This window comes from Nematostella vectensis, chromosome 1 (assembly GCF_932526225.1).
Source record: "Nematostella vectensis chromosome 1, jaNemVect1.1, whole genome shotgun sequence".
NCBI classification, from domain to species: Eukaryota; Metazoa; Cnidaria; class Anthozoa; order Actiniaria; family Edwardsiidae; genus Nematostella; species Nematostella vectensis.
In genome coordinates, this window is record NC_064034.1 from 695,244 (window position 1) to 711,283 (window position 16,040).

General features: G+C 42.3%; 1 protein-coding gene and 1 long non-coding RNA gene across 2 annotated transcripts; one reads left to right on the forward strand and one right to left on the reverse strand.

Moving 5' to 3' along the window:
* Window positions 1-3,355: 3,355 nt before the first annotated feature.
* Window positions 3,356-4,038, reverse strand: LOC125564283. Its single transcript, XR_007309307.1, has 2 exons — window positions 4,009-4,038; window positions 3,356-3,837 (listed from the first exon to the last, which is right to left on the reverse strand). It is a non-coding gene; the product is annotated as an uncharacterized LOC125564283 (long non-coding RNA).
* A 435-nt stretch (window positions 4,039-4,473) lies between these two features.
* On the forward strand, window positions 4,474-16,037 carry LOC5505837 (sodium-coupled neutral amino acid transporter 9). Its single transcript, XM_032374190.2, has 14 exons — window positions 4,474-4,652; window positions 5,668-5,857; window positions 7,943-8,028; window positions 8,143-8,206; window positions 8,575-8,668; window positions 8,979-9,146; window positions 9,497-9,541; window positions 9,641-9,820; window positions 10,275-10,361; window positions 10,456-10,562; window positions 11,747-11,851; window positions 12,075-12,223; window positions 13,757-13,846; window positions 15,638-16,037. The coding sequence occupies exons 1-14, from the start codon at window positions 4,474-4,476 to the stop codon at window positions 15,807-15,809; spliced, it is 1,716 nt and encodes a 571-aa protein (XP_032230081.1). The 3' UTR covers window positions 15,810-16,037.
* Window positions 16,038-16,040: the final 3 nt, after the last annotated feature.

Sequence of the window (16,040 nt, forward strand, 5' to 3'; positions counted from 1 at the left end):
CCAATACAACATACATACAATCATACTATCTATCAGTATCCATGAAAAGCCTTTTCACTGATTGGTTTCCATGACAACCATGCAGCATTTGGTGTAAAAGTAACCTTAACCTTAAAGGTACATTTCTGTAACTTGATTTGCATTTTTTTTTTTTTTGGTATTTATGCTAATTACATGTCTTCTTACACTGACACGAAAGAAGCTCCAATACTGCCATTGGTGCAGGATACCCCGCCATCCAGTTAACCGCCAGCATTCCTTCCTGCATCTTCCAGCCCTGGCCGACTGGCGAGGGTACCTCGGGGCACCTCTGGAGACTTCTCCGACATATTGCTGTCTGGAAAGCAATGCATCTGAGACTTCTCTGAACGTTTTGTGTCCACCGTTCAACCTTTGGACCATCGCCATCCCATCGACTATGCTGACCGAGCTTGAAGGAAGATCTTCAACGGACTCTATATGCTTCTGAAGCTCTTTGGCCAGGGCCGACTTTTGGGTTTTCTTTAAAAAGCCATCTGGTGCTGCCAATGACCACGGTAGTGGGCCGAGTGGGTGGAAAAGGCAATACTGTCCAACACTGTCTCACATTGGCCATTTGTCATTTGGAATGGCCATTTGTCAAGCGCTAGTGGCAAATGGCCAAATGGTAATATAATGCAGTAGGATGTGGCTTTCACCATGTGGATGGTCCTATAAATCAATAACATTACAGTTTTTCTAGCACTGCAAGTATCTGATAGCACGGAGATCAATACATAAAAGTCATTTAGCACTGCAAGTATCTGATAGCACGGAGATCAATACATAACAGTCATTTAGCACTTCAAGTATCTGATAGCACGGAGATCAATACATAAAAGTCATTTAGCACTGCAAGTATCTGATAGCACGGAGATCAATACATAGCAGTCATTTAGCACTGCAAGTATCTGATAGCACGGAGATCAATACATAACAGTCATTTAGCACTGCAAGTATCTGATAGCACGGAGATCAACACATAAAAGTCATTTAGCACTGCAAGTATCTGATAGCATGGAGATCAATACATAAAAGTCATTTAGCACTGCAAGTATCTGATAGCACGGAGATCAATACATAACAGTCATTTAGCACTGCAAGTATCTGATAGCATCGAGATCAATACATAAAAGTCATTTAGCACTGCAAGTATCTGATAGCACGGAGATCAATACATAACAGTCATTTAGCACTGCAAGTATCTGATAGCACGGAGATCAATACATACAGTCATTTAGCACTGCAAGTATCTGATAGCACGGAGATCAATACATAACAGTCATTTAGCACTGCAAGTATCTGATAGCACGGAGATCAATACATAAAAGTCATTTAGCACTGCAACTATCTGATAGCACGGAGATCAATACATAACAGTCATTTAGCACTGCAAGTATCTGATAGCACGGAGATCAATACATAACAGTCATTTAGCACTGCAAGTATCTGATAGCACGGAGATCAATACATAAAAGTCATTTAGCACTGCAAGTATCTGATAGCACGGAGATCAATACATAACAGTCATTTAGCACTGCAAGTATCTGATAGCACGGAGATCAATACATAACAGTCATTTAGCACTGCAAGTATCTGATAGCATGGAGATCAATACATAACCGTCATTTAGCACTGCAAGTATCTGATAGCACGGAGATCAATACATAAAAGTCATTTAGCACTGCAAGTATCTGATAGCACGGAGATCAATACATAAAAGTCATTTAGCACTGCAAGTATCTGATAGCATGGAGATCAATACATAAAAGTCATTTAGCACTGCAAGTATCTGATAGCACGGAGATCAATACATAACAGTCATTTAGCACTGCAAGTATCTGATAGCACGGAGATCAATACATAACAGTCATTTAGCACTGCAAGTATCTGATAGCACGGAGATCAATACATAAAAGTCATTTAGCACTGCAACTATCTGATAGCACGGAGATCAATACATAACAGTCATTTAGCACTGCAAGTATCTGATAGCACGGAGATCAATACATAAAAGTCATTTAGCACTGCAACTATCTGATAGCACGGAGATCAATACATAACAGTCATTTAGCACTGCAAGTACCATGGCCAAGGGATAGGGCTATGTGGCAAATGGTGGATATGGAGGAAATGGTGGATATGGTGAAAAGCAAAAGGGTGGGGTGGTCCATTATACATAGAAGACAGTCAACACTGCAAGTACCACGGCCAAGAGATAGGGCTATTTGGCAAATGGTGGATATGGCGAAAAGCAAGGGGGAGGGGTGGTCCACTATACATAGCAGACACATAGCACTGCAAGCACCATGGCCAAGGGATAGGGCTATGTGGCAAATGGTGGATATGGTGGAAATGGTGGATATGGTGAAAAGTAAGGGGGAGGGGTGGACCACCATACCTAAGTATGGTGGACCACCCCCCTCCCCCTTGCTTTTTGCCATTTTCACCATATCCACCATTTGCCACATAGCCCTACGCCATGGCCATGGTACTTCCAGTGCTATGTGTCTGCTATACCTTGGTACTTGTAATTCTGAATAGCTCCTATATATGCTAAGTATGGGTCTATAGGACCATCCCTCCCCTTAAGTTCTATGCTACAGTGTTATATTACCATTTGACCATTTGCCACTAGTGCTTGACAAATTGCCATTTCGAAATGGCCAATGTGAGACAGTGTTGGACAACCCTCGGTTCAACCAGCCTCCAAACGTGGCAGCCATTGAACGTCAGCTTCATCTCGAAGTATCCTGCTCTGCTGAAGGTCAGTATGCTGAGAACTTGAATCCCTCTGCTGATGAAGGATCTCTTTAAGGTTTCGTAAGAACATGTTCTGTATTCAGCAATGAGGTAATACTTGCTTACCGCTTTTAGCTTAAGGCTAAACCCTTTATTGCCATCAGGTGTTTGGGTGTCCTTGTTAACCGTCTCTTCACATGCTTGGTCTTCTGGTATCTTCAAGTCGGGGTGGTCTTCGAGGTGCGACATTTCTGACAGATACGATGAGAAGTATCTTGCATAGTTGACGTTATCATAGGCGAAACACCAAGGGATCATATCTCTTATGGCTGTCAGATGTAAGGCCCAGTCACCTTCTCTTGAAGATCGAAACAGCGCCGGGAGAATCTCGGCAAGGTCAGGTAACTCATCCAGAATGCCGACAGGTTTCCGTTATCATTGCGAAAGAAAAGAGTGTATCTATCGAAAAGTTCTGCAACCTCGTAAAACGCTTGATCGCTCATTCGTTTGTTAAACTCAGACTCGCAGACATTATCGTGCAAGCTCTTCATCCCTGCTAGTGCTTTGTCTACAACGGCTTTCTTCTCTTTGCCTATCCACTCTATGAAGCCCCCCATGCCCGTCTCATTAGAGCATCATACACAAGCTTAAGCATACGCACAGCCTGATTGTACCTCCGTCCTTCCATGACCCCAGTTACTGATCCTTTTGCGAGAATTTGCGATTCAACGCACAGCTCAGTCAGTCCAGCGTCTTGGAATCGTTTGCCAAAAATCCCTAGTAATGTACAGATCGTATGGAATGCTCCCATTCTTAGAACTATGTGCTCGAACTTCACTTTGTACTTTCAATTGCCTTCGCATAAAGGGCTTGATCAAAGACAGCTACGATAGTGTTAAGATGGAGGGCGTTTATCTTAAGCGACTGGCAAAGGACCTCATGCACCGTTGACATATTTGTTGCCGGTGCATCTATTGTCGGTAAGTAGCCTACGTTATCCTTGGAGACCTCTTCTTCGTCTCGGAGCAAGATGTTGAAGCCGGTCCATCTGCTGATGGTCTGACATATCTCGAATTACTGGAAGTTCGATAAAGGTACATGCCAAAAAAGAGCAATTGAATTGTTAGCAGCATTAAATGACAATATTATTATGAAAGACACATTCAGACATATCTCTGTCCGTGTTAAAACCAACAGCTTTATGTCCAAAAGAAAAAAATAGCGATTAAAACAAAAGAATTGTACTACCTTCCATGGCCGCCGCCATCTTGATTACCCAGAATGCAATGCAAAAGCAGAAAGTTTCTTGCACCTAATAAATCCTACTAAAAGCCGAATTTTCGCAGAGAAAGACTGTATTTGCAGTCAGTTCTAATTGTTCTTTCTGAATTTCGTTTGTTTTGTTTATAAATACTTTATTAATATTTTATTTATCATTTCGTCGCTTTTTTATCTAGAGCCTCGTTTTCATGCAGAATCGCATTTGTTTTTATATTTCAATCATAAAAATAACTAATTTAGCTACATTTTTGAAATGGCTATCATACATTTTTTTTAACCCTCTCAGTGTCCTCTTCGAACTGGACATAGTGATAGTTAGTCCCCCGAAATGAAACTAAAATTTTGCCTGGCCCATGGACTATATCTCTTACCGCCCGAGTTTTCTTTACCTATCAAGAAGCCTGGAGCCGAATCTGATCTGGAGCCCATGATATGAGCGAACATCTCATCAACGAAACAAACGAAAAGGGTGCCCGGGCCGAAGCTAGCGTACAGCTAACCGGCAAACGGGTCAGGTTTTCTGCTTCAAGGATGGACAGCGAGGTACTGGACGAGAAGTCACCGCTTCTGAGCGTACAAGAACTCCCAAAGGACAAGGAGCGCGACGAAAGGTATACAAAATAGCCAAGGGTCATTTGAGCACAAAGATTTTTACAGAAGTCGCAGTCCTGTGATTGTCCCAGTTCCATGGATATTTGTTAAGTCATTGCAAGAGGTGTGAAAGGCTGATTCAATAATAGGATCCTCCGCTGCGTCATTTTATCGGAATCTGGAGTTTTATGAGTATGTCTGAATAATTTAAAAGAAATAATTCAACACACCAATAAAATCTCACATCGAACCGGATTTGCCCTGTTCATTTGAACAGCTGATGCAGTGTGTGACTTGTCACGAGCTCGGAAAAATAAGCTTCATAAGCCCCATGAGCTGTACAAAATGCCTTGCAAGACTACAAAACTACAAATGCGCAGTTTAATGTTTGTGAAGTCCTTAATGTTTGTGAAGCGCTATAAATCACAGGTGAAAAAGGATATTGGTCATTTTATCATGATCCTTTGGGAAAATTAAAACTAATTTGATATTGTTTCTTGACAATAAGTAGTCTGCTATAGACAATGATACCTGATAAAGATAAATTATTGGTCGGCCCTGACCCCCTATACCCCCACCAACAATGTCACTTCTCCCCCGTTAGGCAGGAATCTCAAGGTTTTGGACCCGTTCTCTCGCGTAGAGCACCAAATCTCCCGCTTTTTATCGATTCAGAAAAATCCTATAGAAAATCAACATTTTGCGAGATCTTTCTGAATAGCAAACATCTTCTGATTGGCTCAAGGTTAGCAGGAAAGCCATATAGATGCTTTAGTTTGTGAACCTCCTGTGAGGGTATACCACACCCCACCCCACAAAAAATAAATATATTTCCCACCCTTCCCCCGAAAAAAATTCTCAAGCTTTGAGATTTTCTGGTATGCCACCACCATCATCATCACCACCACCATCATCATCACCACCACCATCATCACCACCACCATCATCATCACCACCATCATCATCACCACCACCATCACCATCACCATCACCACCACCATATTGGTATAAAAAAATGTTGAATTTTGTTTGCAGTGAAAAAATAGATGAATGGTCTTTGAAGAAAACCAAAACAAGCCCAAGACAATCTGGTGGCCCTGCACGACAACCGTTTACACATAACTCTATGACAAATTTGTATGGAAATCCAGAGGACATACACAAATCCGCAACTTACCATCGGTACAAGTATATCTCCAAGCTGTCAGGTCACTCAACAGATATGGTAAGCATTCAAACATAGATAATTACTCTCCCAACCTGTAGTGTCTTCAAATTTGCTTCTTCCCAAGGTTACAGGTGGCCATCGCCAATAAGAAGTCTGCTTTTCACAGTTACCATCGCCAACAAGAAGTCTGCTTTTAGTTTAAGCCACACAGTTACCATCGCCAATAAGAAGTCTGCTTTTAGTTTAAGCCACACAGTAACCATCGCCAAAAAGAAGTCTGCTTTTAGTTTAAGCCACACAGTAACCATCACCAATAAGAAGTCTGCTTTTAGTTTAAGCCACACAGTAACCATCGCCAATAAGAAGTCTGCTTTTAGTTTAAGCCACACAGTAACCATCACCAATAAGAAGTCTGCTTTTCACAGTAACCATTGCCAATAAGAAGTCTGCTTTTAGTTTAAGCAACACAGTAACCATTGCCAATAAGAAGTCTGCTTTTAGTTTAAGCCACACAGTAACCATCGCCAAAAAGAAGTCTGCTTTTCACAGTTACCATCGCCAATAGAAGTCTGCTTTTAGTTTAAGCCACACAGTTACCATCGCCAATAGAAGTCTGCTTTTAGTTTAAGCCACACAGTAACCATCGCCAAAGAGAAGCCTGCTTTTCACAGTTACCATTGCCAATAAGAAGTCTGCTTTTAGTTTAAGCCACACAGTAACCATCACCAATAAGAAGTCTGCTTTTAGTTTAAGCCACACAGTAACCATCGCCAATAAGAAGTCTGCTTTTAGTTTAAGCCACACAGTAACCATCACCAATAAGAAGTCTGCTTTTAGTTTAAGCCACACAGTAACCATCACCAATAAGAAGTCTGCTTTTAGTTTAAGCCACACAGTAAACATCACCAATAAGAAGTCTGCTTTTAGTTTAAGCCACACAGTAACAATCACCAATAAGAAGTCTGCTTTTAGTTTAAGCCACACAGTAACCATCACCAATAGAAGTCTGCTTTTAGTTTAAGCCACACAGTAACCATCGCCAAAAAGAAGTCTGCTTTTCACAGTTACCATCGCCAATAGAAGTCTGCTTTTAGTTTAAGCCACACAGTAACCATCACCAATAAGAAGTCTGCTTTTAGTTTAAGCCACACAGTAACCATCGCCAATAGAAGTCTGCTTTTAGTTTAAGCCACACAGTAACCATCGCCAAAAAGAAGTCTGCTTTTCACAGTTACCATCGCCAATAAGAAGTCTGCTTTTAGTTTAAGCCACACAGTAACCATCACCAATAAGAAGTCTGCTTTTAGTTTAAGCCACACAGTAACCATCGCCAATAAGAAGTCTGCTTTTAGTTTAAGCCACACAGTAACCATCGCCAATAGAAGTCTGCTTTTAGTTTAAGCCACACAGTAACCATCGCCAAAAAGAAGCCTGCTTTTCACAGTTACCATCGCCAATAAGAAGTCTGCTTTTAGTTTAAGCCACACAGTAACCATCGCCAATAAGAAGTCTGCTTTTCACAGTTACCATCGCCAATAAGAAGTCTGCTTTTAGTTTAAGCCACACAGTAACCATCGCCAATAAGTAGTCTGCTTTTAGTTTAAGCCACACAGTAACCATCACCAATAAGAAGTCTGCTTTCAGTTTAAGCCACACAGTAGCCATCGCCAATAAGAAATCTGCTTTTAGTTTTAGCCACACAGTAAGCATAGCCAATAAGAACTAGTGTTTCTGTCGCTTATGGTGTGAATAATTTTCTAAGGCAACTAGTCTTTTTCATGGTGTAAATATTTTTCTAAGACAACTAGTGTTTTTGTAGCTCATGGTGTAAATAATTTTCTAAGGCAACTAGTATTTTTGTAACTCATTGTGAAATAATTTTCTTAGACAACTAGTGTTTTTGTAGCTCATGGTGTAAATAATTTTCTAAGATAACCAGTGTTTCTGTAGCTTATGGTGCAAATATTTTTCCATGATGAAGGATGTTGCCTTTATTTGATCGCTCTTTTGCCCCTCCTACTAGGCACAATTTATCATGTGTCATTTTCACCTCAGGGACATAGATAAACCCTGAAATTGGATTTTATTAGTTGATAAAATGTGTGCACTTTAGTTGCTGATATGTTGTGGTACCTTGAACAGATCATCCCTGATCACATGCTACCAGTGGAACTGTTCCTGGTCATTCCTGGTAAACCCGAGGCAAAGCAGAGTAGTCTGGTCACTATGTAAGTAATACATGCAAGACCTATGATTGTTTTAATTGTATGTCAGATTATCAATTCAAGTTATTATCAGGTTTAGATAGGAAAAACAGTTATACATTCATTTTTTCTACCCAGATTTGCGATCTGGAACACAATGATGGGGACATCTTTATTAAGTATGCCATGGGCACTCAGTCAAGTAAGTTATTTCATTATTGAGCATTGTGTATAAAAAAATAAGGCCACCAACTTTTCCATGTTGATGTTGTCATCCACATGGCTGAAACAATATGTGTCTTTTTGCTAGGGTCTGTTAATTAAAAGCATACTTTTTTTAATGGATTGACTTGTCTTGACATTAGCTGAATGGATTGTATTTCATATTGTTAGCTTGCTGTCTGCATTAACTCGTGAATGGAATGTGTCTTGACATTAGCTGAATGGATTGTGTCTTGACATTAACTGAATGGATTGTGTCTTGGCATTAACTGAATGAATTGTTAGCTTGCTGTCAGCATTAACTGAATTGATCGTGTCTTGACATTAACTGAATTTAACTTATTTCAGGCTGGGTTTGGCTGTGGTATTGGTCTGATGGTGGGGATAGCAGGCTTGTGTTTGTACACATGTTACCTTGTTCTCAAATCGTCATACCCTTTTGGTGAGCTATTCAAGTCAGGCTTTATTAGTATTATCATACTATAGGTTGTAAACTTTTATGCCAAAGTGTTGTCATGGACAAGATTCAGCAATTTCTGTTTATAAAGTAATGACATACAGATTGCTAGTGTATCAGACTGTTGCTGGCCTGATAAGAAATGAGGGGCACAAAAGTACCACTGAGTGATGTTGTGACAACGTCAAGAGGGACCACATACCCTTCATACCCAGAACCCAGCTCCTACCATTACAAACCGAAAGTATGACTTCTGAAAGTGGGTTGCTCATGATAAATCCTTTTTTTGTTGCAGCCAAGAAGGGTGAATCTGTAGAGTTTGCAGACATTTGCAGAAAGTACTTTGGTAGAACAGGGGAGCTTGTTGCGACCATCTTCTCAATTGCTGCCATTGCTGGCGCTGCTGTGGTCTTCTGGGTACTCATGTCAAACTTTCTTTTCAACTCTGGAAAATTTATTCATGGTATGTAAAACATGGTTGGGTACTTATTATGTCGAACTTTCTTTTCAACTCTGGAAAATGTATTCATGGTATTTAAAACATGGTTCAACCATCAGTTTAAAAAAACGCTGGATTATTCTGAACATGATATGGAAACAACTGCTTAAGCATTTGGAATGGCAGTGCAAATCCTGGGCCATTTTAAAACTTCAGCTTTAAGCCCACTAACCAAATTGTATTAGGGTTATTCTGATGTATATCACTATATTTTTGTAGGAGGGAAAGCAATAAAACAAGAGTAGGTTCATCTCATTACATTGCAAATGTAAGCAGGAGTTTATATAAATGATGCAGTTTAACCTTTTTTCCAGAGTCTATTTATGATGCATTCCCAAAGAATATGTCAAAACTTGAAGGTACTGTCATCCACACATCACGTAACTACTGTAGGTGTGAGCATCAATATTTCCAAATGGGGCTGCAATAAAAAATTCTTTTTTTGTCTCATTCCCAAGTGATTTGCCCTGTACCCAGTGCGAATAACACATCTCCCAACACGATGCCTAACTCCGACACCACAGGATTCTACAGATATTGGCAGGGGCAGAAAACCATCCCTTTCTTCTTGATTGCACTGATGTTCCCACTGTGCAGTGTCAAGTCACCAACATTCTTCACTAAATTTAATTCTTTAGGTAAAGTAATTAAAAATATATGTCCTGAGATTTTACTTTGTTCTGTTGAATAACAGGCTATTGGGTTTACAGCCGCATTGTCACTAGTTTACTTCTGGTCGATTACGTAACAATCTCCAATGAAAAACAACGGAAAACACGAAAATATTTCCAAATTGTGAAAGCAGTTTGTCTAATGGAAGTTTCTTCGAGGGTGTGATTGATGATTCAGAGCGGATAGCCTGTTAAATATCGTGGATTCTAATAGATTCTATTGTTTCTAACGGTTGAGTCAATGCAGCTTTAAGATTACTGAGGGACAATTAATTTTTCATTTAGCTAATTAATTATTCAATAGCCATTTTGTTCAAAAGCCCATTGTCTCTGTCTCTTGTGAGTCGTGCTGTGTTGCAAAATTGCCTAATTGACATACATAAGGTAATGTAAGTTTTCTTTTTTTTTTCTTTTCACTCAGGAACATTGGCAGTTATTTATATCATCATCTTTGTGTCAATTAAGGCTTCTATTTGGGGCATAAACATGGATTTTGCAAAAATACCAGGTAACTGACGTCAAGTTCAAAGGCACAAGTGATGTCTCTATTTGCTTAAACTCATTTCTGGGTTTTTCTTTTCTTTTCTTTTTTTTTTTTTCAGAGTTCCAACTAACGTTTCCAGCACTTACAGGAACACTGACGCTAGCATTCTTTATCCACAACTGCATTCTTTCAATTCTAAGCCACCAGAAAACCCCAGAATATAATGTAAGCAATTCTAATTTTAAGCCATCAGAAGAAACCAAAACATAATGTAAGTTATTCAGTGAAACGTTTAACATACTGTTGTCATTGTATGTTAAACCATATGGCGCGGGTATCATTGAAAATGCCCAGCAACGTCTTGCAACATCACGCACCATCATGTAACACTACACACCATCATGTAACCATCACCAACCATCACATAACACCAGGCACCATCATGTAACACCACACACCATCATTTAACACCACGCACAATCATGTGATAACATGCACAATTGTGTAACCATCACCCACCATCATGTAACAAACACCACACACCATCATGTAACACCAGGCACCATCATGTAACACCAGGCACCATCATGTATCACCAGGCACCATCATGTGACACCACCCACCATCATGTGACACCACGCACCATCATGTATCACCACCCACCATCATGTAACAAACACCACACACCATCATGTAACACCAGGCACCATCATGTAACACCACCCACCATCATGTGACACCACGCACCATCATGTGACACCACACACCATCATGTGACACCACGCACCATCATGTGACACCACGCACCATCATGTATCACCACCCACCATCATGTAACAAACACCACACACCATCATGTAACACCAGGCACCATCATGTAACACCACGCACCATCATGTGACACCACGCACCATCATGTAACACCAGGCACCATCATGTAACAAACACCACACACCATGTAACAGCATGCACCATCATGTAACACCATCCACCATCATGTAACAAACACCACACACCATCATGTGACACCACCCACCATCATGTGACACCACACACCATCATGTAACACCACACACCATCATGTGACACCACCCACCATCATGTGACACCACCCACCATCATGTGACACCACGCACCATCATGCATCACCACCCACCATCATGTAACAAACACCACACACCATCATGTGAAACCACCCACCATCATGTAACACCACGCACCATCATGTTCATTCGTTGTTCTGTTTGTACATGGGCAATATGAACAGTGTTTTACTGCATCAAGCGTGAGACTTAAGTATCGCATACGTCTTGGCAGCGTTCACATAAACATTTGTTGGAGCCTTGTATAGTGTTTGTAGACGGCTTTAATGTGTGCGCCTATGTTTACACATTGTTTTCACTCTCCAGGCGCGAGACTTGAGTATCGCATACGGCTTGGTAGCGTTCACATACACATTCGTTGGAGCCTTGTTTTATGCAGCCTTTCCTTTGGAAAAGTCTTGCATACACCAGGTAAACTTAAACAATATGTTTTGTTATACGATTCGGGAGGATTTATTGATTCCCAATTCTCAGGTAGAGTTTTCTAAGAATTCATGTAAAAATTCATGTATCAAGTTCGTATGTTCAAAAGTAGTTTATATTATGAGTTCATTTGGATTGTTGAGACTCAAAATCTTCTGGACTGCCTTCTGTACGAACTCTGAATATCTTCTTTGTTTTTCATTTGGAATAGGTCTTCCTGGATAACATGCCAGCAAATGATATAATGACTTTTGGGGCACGCATTGGGCTGTTCTTCCAGCTGGTGACGGTGTTTCCACTTGTGATTTACATTGTTCGAGTCCAGTTCATGCTCTTCTTTTTTGGCTCTCCCTACCCAAGGTAACGAGACACCCTACCCAAGGTAATGAGACACCCTACCCAAGGTAACGAGACACCCTACCCAAGGTAACGAGACACCTTACCCAAGGTAACGAGACACCCCATCCAACGTAACGAGACACTTAACCCAAGGTAACGAGACACCTTACCCAAGGAAACGAGACACCTTACCCAAGGTTATGAGACACCCTACCCAAGGTTACGAGACACCTTACCCAAGGTAACAAGACACCCTACCCAAGGTAACAAGACACCATATCCAAGGTAACGAGACACCCTACCTGAGGTAATAAGACACCCTACCCAAGGTAACAAGACACCCTACCCAAGGTAACGAGTCAGCCTACCCAAGGTATTGAGACACCATATCCTAGGTAACGAGACACCTTACCCAAGGTAAAGAGACACCTTACCCAAGGTAAAGAGACACCTTACCCAATGTAAAGAGAGACCCTACCCAAGGTAAGGAGACACCCTATCCAAGGTAACGAGACACTTAACCCAAGGTAACGAGACACCCTACCCAAGGTAACGAGACAACCTACCCAAGGTAATGAGACACCTTACCCAAGGAAACGAGACATCCTACCCAAGGTAACGAGACACCCTACCCAAGGTAACGATACACCCTACCCAAGGTAACGAGACACCTTACCCAAGAAAACGAGACACCTTACCCAAGGTAACGAGACAACCTACCCAAGGTAATGAGACACCCAACCCAAGGTAACGAGACACCCAACCCAAGGTAAAGAGACACCCTACCCAAGGAAACGAGACACCCTACCCAAGGTAACGAGACAATCTATCAAAGGAAACAAGACACCCTACCCAAGGAAACGTGACACCCTACTTAAGGTAACGAGACACCCTACCCAATGTAACGAGACACCCTACCCAAGGTAACGAGACACCCTACCCAAGGTAACGAGACACCCTACCCAAGGTAACGAGACACCCTACCCAACGTAACGAGACACTTAACCCAAGGTAACGAGACACCTTACCCAAGGTAACGAGACACCCTACCCAAGGTAACGAGACACCCTACCCAAGGTAACGAGACACCCTACCCAAGGTAACGAGACACCATATCCAAGGTAACGAGACACCCTACCCAAGGTAACGAGACACCCTACCCAAGGTAACGAGACACCCTACCCAAGGTAACGAGACACCCTACCCAAGGTAACGAGACACCATATCCAAGGTAACGAGACATCCTACCCAAGGTAACGAGACACCCAACCTAAGGTAACGAGACACCCAACCCAAAGTAACGAGACACCCTATCCAAGGTCGTAAACATAAACAGCATCTATAAGAAGCGGTTGCCTTTTTTTAGAATGCAATAAAAAAGAATGATATAAAAAGGTGAGAAAATTATTGAGCGCAAAAATATCCATGTTCACAACAAATGATAGGAATACAATATTTACAATATGTCAAAGAACTATCCCTCTGATGTTCTGCGCGTATCTCATTGTAGCACCCTCACGGGAGGTAAAGCTTAGTTTATGTTTTCCTCTGTAGCACGTGGCAGGTGTTTCTGCTGAATGCGGTTCTTATTGGCGCATGTGTCTTGTTCGCAAGGTTCTACCCGCACGTGGGCAATATCATCAGGTGAGCTCCAAGCTAAATGCAGCTTTTTGCCCGCATAACCTGCAGTAACTGGCAGGTTACACACGGGATATAGGCAGCAGCAGGGTTACACATGGGATATAGGCAGCAGCAGGGTTACACACGGGATATAGGCAGCAGCAGGGTTACACAAGGGATATAGGCAGCAGCAGGGTTACACATGGGATAGAGGCAGTACCAGGGTTACACATGGGATATAGGCAGCAGCAGGGTTACACATGGGATATAGGCAGCAGCAGGGTTACACATGGGATAGAGGCAGTACCAGGGTTACACATGGGATATAGGCAGCAGCAGGGTTACACACGGGATATAGGCAGCAGCAGGGTTACACAAGGGATATAGGCAGCAGCAGGGTTACACACGGGATATAGGCAGCAGCAGGGTTACACACGGGATATAGGCAGCAGCAGGGTTACACACGGGATATAGGCAGCAGCAGGGTTACACATGGGATAGAGGCAGTACCAGGGTTACACACGGGATATAGGCAGCAGCAGGGTTACACACGGGATATAGGCAGCAGCAGGGTTACACACGGGATATAGGCAGCAGCAGGGTTACACACGGGATATAGGCAGCAGCAGGGTTACACATGGGATATAGGCAGCAGCAGGGTTACACATGGGATATAGGCAGCAGCAGGGTTACACATGGGATATAGGCAGCAGCAGGGTTACACATGGGATATAGGCAGCAGCAGGGTTACACAAGGGATATAGGCAGTAGCAGGGTTACACACGGGATATAGGCAGCAGCAGGGTTACACGTGGGATATAGGCAGCAGCAGGGTTACACGTGGGATATAGGCAGCAGCAGGGTTACACATGGGATATAGGCAGCAGCAGGGTTACACATGGGATATAGGCAGCAGCAGGGTTACACATGGGATAGAGGCAGTACCAGGGTTACACATGGGATATAGGCAGCAGCAGGGTTACACACGGGATATAGGCAGCAGCAGGGTTACACACGGGATATAGGCAGCAGCAGGGTTACACACGGGATATAGGCAGCAGCAGGGTTACACATGGGATATAGGCAGCAGCAGGGTTACACATGGGATATAGGCAGCAGCAGGGTTACACATGGGATATAGGCAGTAGCAGGGTTACACACGGGATATAGGCAGCAGCAGGGTTACACATGGGATATAGGCAGCAGCAGGGTTACACATGGGATATAGGCAGCAGCAGGGTTACACATGGGATAGAGGCAGCAACAGGGTTACACATGGGATATAGGCAGCAGCAGGGTTACACATGGGATATAGGCAGCAGCAGGGTTACACATGGGATATAGGCAGCAGCAGGGTTACACGTGGGATATAGGCAGCAGCAGGGTTACACGTGGGATATAGGCAGCAGCAGGGTTACACATGGGATAGAGGCAGCAACAGGGTTACACATGGGATATAGGCAGCAGCAGGGTTACACGTGGGATATAGGCAGCAGCAGGGTTACACGTGGGATATAGGCAGCAGCAGGGTTACACGTGGGATATAGGCAGGAGCAGGGTTACACATGGGAGATAGGCAGCAGCAGGGTTACACGTGGGATAGAGGCAGCAGCAGGGTTACACACGGGATGTAGGCAGCAGCAGGGTTACACATGGGATATAGGCAGTAACAGGGTTACACACGGGATATAGGCAGCAAAGCAATGCGTTGCGCATTATTTATTTCCAATATCAATAAATTGATTATAATTGGTTTCTATTAATTGGTATTGATTGCTTTTGATTTAAATTGATACAAGGTATCTTTTGTTTCAGGTACTCGGGCTCCATCAGTGGTTTGGTGTATATCTTCACGTTGCCGTGCCTTGTTCACATGTATGCCCTACACAAAAAGAACCAGCTATCCTGGCCTTCAGCAATCTTTCACTCCACTATTGTACTTCTAGGAGTCCTGAACCTTGTCTCGCAATTCCTTATATCTGTGTAATGCATCAAAAACAGAATCTACGAAAGTTCTAACTGTTTTTTGTGACCAAGGGAATTTATTTTCTGTGTTTATGTCACAGTGGTACAGTATAGCAGGACTTTGCCTTGTAAGCTGTCTATGTAAAAAGTTAAAATTAATAGTGGTCGATAATTTATTTTTAAAAATTGCACAGAGAAGATATAATTTAAGAGCGTATTGAATTTTATAAAGAATATACACAAAAACATATCC

Bases quoted from the DNA above. Each gene is read 5' to 3' on its own strand.
- LOC5505837 (XM_032374190.2), top strand. From the start codon at position 4,474: ATGAGCGAACATCTCATCAACGAAACAAACGAAAAGGGTGCCCGGGCC. The intron at 4,653-5,667 runs GTATACAAAATA...TTTTGTTTGCAG, and splicing joins GACAAGGAGCGCGACGAAAG to TGAAAAAATAGATGAATGGT. The intron at 9,542-9,640 runs GTACTGTCATCC...CTCATTCCCAAG, and splicing joins GAATATGTCAAAACTTGAAG to TGATTTGCCCTGTACCCAGT.